The sequence below is a fragment of the Pediculus humanus genome, genomic scaffold (genome assembly GCF_000006295.1).
Source record: "Pediculus humanus corporis 1103172107560 genomic scaffold, whole genome shotgun sequence".
NCBI classification, from domain to species: domain Eukaryota; kingdom Metazoa; phylum Arthropoda; class Insecta; order Psocodea; family Pediculidae; genus Pediculus; species Pediculus humanus.
The window spans coordinates 114,309-119,870 of record NW_002987175.1 but is presented as its reverse complement, the minus strand read 5'-3'; the positions used below and the strand labels follow the sequence as shown (position 1 = coordinate 119,870).

Below are 5,562 nucleotides of genomic sequence, written 5' to 3'. Positions count from 1 at the left end.
GTACTTATTAATAATATTACTTATAAATAATGAATGAAAACTTTTATTATTATTATTAATATTAATAAATTTATAATTAAAAACGATATTATTAATTTTTTTATATTATTATTATTATAAAATTTTTCTTTCCTTTTCTCGACTTCACGGTTGACTTTGTTTGTTTGTTTTGTTTGTTTTTGTTTTAATTTTTTTACGCTGTAATATTTTAATAAATAAATAAACAAATAAAAAATTACGTAATAAATTTTTTTTATTAATTATTAGTAATAATAATAATAATAATTACGTAAAAAAAAAAAAAAATTAGGAAACCGAAAGAAAATTTTTTCCTATTCCCTTTCCTTTCTTTTCCTTTTCTTATTTTTACATTTTTAATTGATTATTATTATTATTATTATTATTATTATATGAATGCACGTGACATTATTTCGTAAATTAAATAAGAAAAAAATTTAACCGGAAGTGACGTCAAAATTTAAGAAAAAAAATTAACAGTTTTCACGTTTTTATTATTATTAAATTCCATTAATTATAATTTTTCGTTTTTACGTACGTCACGCTTTGACAAATAATAATAATAATAATATGTAAATAAATAAATAAATAGTTTTTTTACATAAAATTTAAATTTATAATAATCGGACCAGGGTCAAAAACGTCATTGAGGTCAAAAAAGAAAAAAAAAAGGAGAATTTTTAATCACATTTGAAAGCCTGTCAAATTTCTCATCTTTTAAACTATTTTGTAACAAAAAAAAAAAAAATTCAATTAATTTAACAGCCGGTTTTTTTTTTTTTTTTTTATATCCAATTTCACTAAATTGAAACGCGAGGCATTTGGCCAAAAAAAAAAAAAAAAATTTGAACAAAAGTTTCTTACATGTGACCAACAGCAAACAGTTTGTGTTTTTCCTTCCTCGATTTTAAATTTTTTTTTTTTTGTACGCTCTATTAATTTTCTTTTTTTTTTTTCTCGTCAAAACGAGAAGTATTTAAAGTTATTATCTCATTTTAAAAAATAATAATAATAATAATACTGACGATTTAAATTTCGCGGGTTTTTCTCTGCTGACAAGTTGTAAATTTAAAATTTAAGGTAAATCATTTAAAATTTACAAACGAATTAATAATAATAATAAGGAGGATTAGGAGGAGGGGAGAGGAAGGGGGCGGGGTTTGTTATTGTTTTGTTAAAAGTGATATGGAGGAATAAATTTAAAAAAAAAAAAATTTTACAGGAGCGGAAACAACCATCAACATGATGGGTGCTATGCCAGCCGTGGCCGTTCGATTGGAACGACGAAAAGCAGAACAAAGAATGAAAAGACCGAGTCAATTGTATTTAAGCGGTTATCCACATTTTCGACAGCAGACGACATCACCGAGCAGAGCAAATTCACCATCACCGAGTCCTCTTCTTTCCCCCCCGAGATTAGAAGAGGATCAAAGGTTACCGGAAGTTTACGTTTGCGGAAGAGTAAGAATTTTAAAAATTTTTAATTTTTTCGTTAAATAAAAATTATAGCATGACGAAATTTAATTAGAACCGTTTATATTATTTAGATCGTAGGAAAGCTATAATCTTTTTACGTTTTTTTTATTATCGGAAATGTTTAAAAATTTTCAACCGGAAAAATACAATCGATGAATCGCGCAATGGCAATAAACAAACGAAAAAAAAATAACAATAATAAACTTTTAGCGTTTTTTTTTCTGTTTGTTTTTTTATTAATATTTATAAATCATCATTATCATCGTTTTTTTTTTTTTATTATTAATAAATTTACTTTAGAATAATTGAATTTTTATTTTCCAGGTTTCCGCTCTTTATTTAGCTGTAGTATCGCTGTTGTTAGGAGCAGTTATCCTTATAGTTGGTTTGGTTCAATTGAAACCGGGTGCAGATGCTCCAGGGCATAGATATTACCTAATTGCCGTAGGGTGTTTTTTGGAAGTATTAGGCCTTATTATAACCGCTACTAGATGTGTCTTGCTTCATTCGAAAATTAAAAAAAAAAGACATAGCGGAAGTAGTACTAAAAAATACGATAAAGATATAAAAGCCAGTAGTTTTACCCAAGTAGAAGGTTAGTCAAAAAAAAAATTCCTTTAAATTAATCATTTGAAATTTTTTTTTTTTTTGGGTGTGTGAGTGTGTGCGTGGACTTTGTAGATCGATAAATCAAATCTAGGAAAAAAATTAATAATAATAATAATAATAATAATAGTTGAGATTACTAACGATGATGACAAATAAAATTAAACCTGATTCATTTTTTTTTTTTTTTAAATTTTCCTATTGTTTTTTGTTTTGCAAAATGATGTAATAGACTAAAAATTCAAAGCGTTAATAATAATAATAATAATTAAACAATAGAAACTTTTTCATTCATTCATTCACTTTTGTAAATAACCGCATCGTAAAAAAAAAACAAAAAAACTAGAAATTAAAACAAAAGAATTTTACAAAAAAAAAATTTTTTTTGGCGTTTCGTGTTTTATTAATCAAATAAATAATTTTAATTGTGTTCATTCATTCATTCATTCGTTTTTGTTTATAAAATTCGAAGTAATTAAATAATAATAATAATGATTGATGTTTACAGTAAAAGATACAAACGTAGGTTTAAACGATAGAAATACGGAAGGAACGCAGGGGGGAAATATGGATGGAATATCGTTGAACGAAGTCAATCAAAGGCATTTAAACGTTAAACAACTTTATTGTTCCTCTGACGTCATGTTTGTCGACGAATGTTCCGATGGAGCAACAACAACCGATAACAGATCGAAAAGTCCGGTGGAATCGTTAAACACGATCGATGTTTTAATGGGAGGAGGTGCGACATTAGAACCATTAGGAGGACAAAAATCAACGACGGAATCTCCGAGTGTTCATTCTACGTTATCACCCATCGCTGATAATAAAGAAAATCAAACTTAAATTTTCTTTTTAACTTTTCCGATGGGAAATTATTGAATGTACAAAAAAAAAAAAATTCATTTTTCGAATGCATATCACAAATATTTCGAAAACAAAGAACCTCTCACGAAAAGCGGATAAATTTTCCGAAATAAATGAGGAACCGGAAAGGCTCCCAAAAAAATTTATTTATTATCCAAGTCTAATTAGTCAGAGGTTAGTCGTTAGTTACAAGAAACTAAAATCGACCAATTTTACTTGTTGTAGGCTTTGTCGGTCAGTAGCTTAGACCATAAAAAAAGTTTTTTATACGACCCGATAAATGCGAAAATTCACATTATAATACATTTTTTAATAATAATAATAATAATAATTTAATTACAAACAAACGATTTTGTTTGTTACAAAGACAAATCGTTTAGGATCAGAAAAATCTCGCGATCGCTTTTCCAATAAAAATTAAAATTGTGAATACTTATATACATGTATTTATATATATAAATATTTGCTAAATTATGATTTTAAAAAGAACGTATTAAATGTATGTTAATTATAATGATAAAGTCTCTATTTACGATTAAAAAAAATGATAACTTCAAATAATGTTTGTTCGTTTTTCTTTCTTTCTTTACTACCTTTTTCGTTTGTTTTTTTTAATTTTTTCCTTTTTCGATTTTTTAAAAATAATTATAAAATTGTTTACTTTTTTTTTTGTTTATCGAAACGCGCGCCATTTTTTTAAATTTAAAACAAAAAAAAATTTTACCGTCCTTATAAATAAACAAAAAAAAAATTTTTTTTTTTTAACATTAATTATTAAAATAATTAACGAACCGAATTCACATAAGAAAAACGTTTTTGTAAAATATTATTATTATTATTTTTTAAATTAAAAAACTATTTTCATTCACGGGAATACTAAAAATTTATTTATTTATTTATTTATTGTATATTTTTCTCGCGTGATTTTTTTTTTTTTTTTTAAATAATCCAATTTATAAACTTAATTATTGTAAACCAAAAAAAAAATTTTTTTATAAACAATATTTATAAAAATTATTAAATAATTTATTATTATCCCTTTTAAAACATTTTTTAAATATCATTTTATTATTATTATTATTATTATTATTATTATTATTTATAAAATTGATTAAGTATTGAAAAATTTTAATACATACATCTCTTATTTTTTATTATTAATATTATTATTATTAATCATATCAAAACAAAACAACATATTATATTTTGGACGAAAAATATTTATTTATATATATATATATATATATATATATATATATATATATATATATATATATATATATTAATGTTATTAACAATTTTTTTTTTTTATTACTCGTAATACCGATAATAATAATGATGATGATATTTAAAGTGATTGATCGAATCGATTAAATTTGTTATCATTGTAAAAATAAAATTTTTAAAAAAAGTAACAAAAATATCGCAAAATTTTTATTTTTATTTTATTGATAAATAAATTTTTATTGATAACACGAATTTTTTTGTGTGCGTGTTATCAATTAAATAATTTTTAAAATAACTTATTAATTAATCAACTTTTTATCGATACATAAATTTTTACTCTCGATTCTATCGTTTTTTTTTTTTTAAATCTCGTATTTTTAAACGATTCGCAAACGTTTTTTCCTTTTTATATAATAAATGTAATGACGTCATCATAATTATAACAAAAAAAAAATGAAATATTTTTTTTCGGTACGATTTTCGATTGAAAAATTTCATATATTTTTTTTCATTTAGGAATAATAATAATAATAATGATTGTTATCATTGTTATCATTTGTAATTAAATAAATAATAAAAAAATTATTTGATTCGTCACATTTTAATAATTTATTAATAATGACGTATAAAAATGGTCAATTTACGTGCCAAAAAAAATGGCGCAAAAAATTTTTTTAATGTAATTTATTTATTTATTTTTTTTTTTTTTAGAACAAAAAATAAATAATGTATTTATTTATTTATGTACTTATTTAATAAAATTTTTAACGGTTTTATTTTTCAAATAATATTTACATAAAAAAAGGTTATTTATTTATTTTAATAAAAATAAAAAATTATTAAAACGCGTCATTGATTTTTCTTTTTTTTTATTTATTTATAATTTGTGCAAAAAAAAAAAATCTTCTTAACAGTATTAATAATTATCATTATTATTATATTAATTATCGTTGTTGTTGTTGTTGTTGTCGTCGTCGATTTAAAAATAAAAAGTTTTTTTCATTTGTTTATAATAACAACAATTGCATTAAATTGTTTTTTAAATGATGCAATTTTTTTTTGGCAAAAAAAAATTTTTAATTATTCATTATCATTCACGTTTTTTTTAAATAAACAATGTCGTCTCTCTCTCTCTTATCACTCCTTCCAATTTTGTAAATAAAATAATAATAATAATAATAATTAAATATTAAAATGGGGTTTCAATGACGTGTTTTTTTATTTAAAGTGCCAACCGTCCTTTTTTTTTCTTTTTATACGAATGCAAACATATTCATCATCGTTTTTTTTATGTATAAATATATTTATTTTATTTAATTATTATAAATTTATTAACTATTATTATTATTATTATTATCACGTATGTAT

General features: G+C 22.1%; 1 protein-coding gene across 1 annotated transcript; it reads left to right on the top strand.

Annotated features, from left to right (window-relative positions):
• Window positions 1-1,260: 1,260 nt before the first annotated feature.
• On the top strand, window positions 1,261-2,946 carry Phum_PHUM209770 (uncharacterized protein; the record flags this gene model as incomplete). Its single annotated transcript, XM_002425522.1, has 3 exons — window positions 1,261-1,467; window positions 1,819-2,089; window positions 2,609-2,946. The coding sequence occupies 3 exons, from the start codon at window positions 1,261-1,263 to the stop codon at window positions 2,944-2,946; spliced, it is 816 nt and encodes a 271-aa protein (XP_002425567.1).
• Between the last annotated feature and the right edge of the window lie 2,616 nt (window positions 2,947-5,562).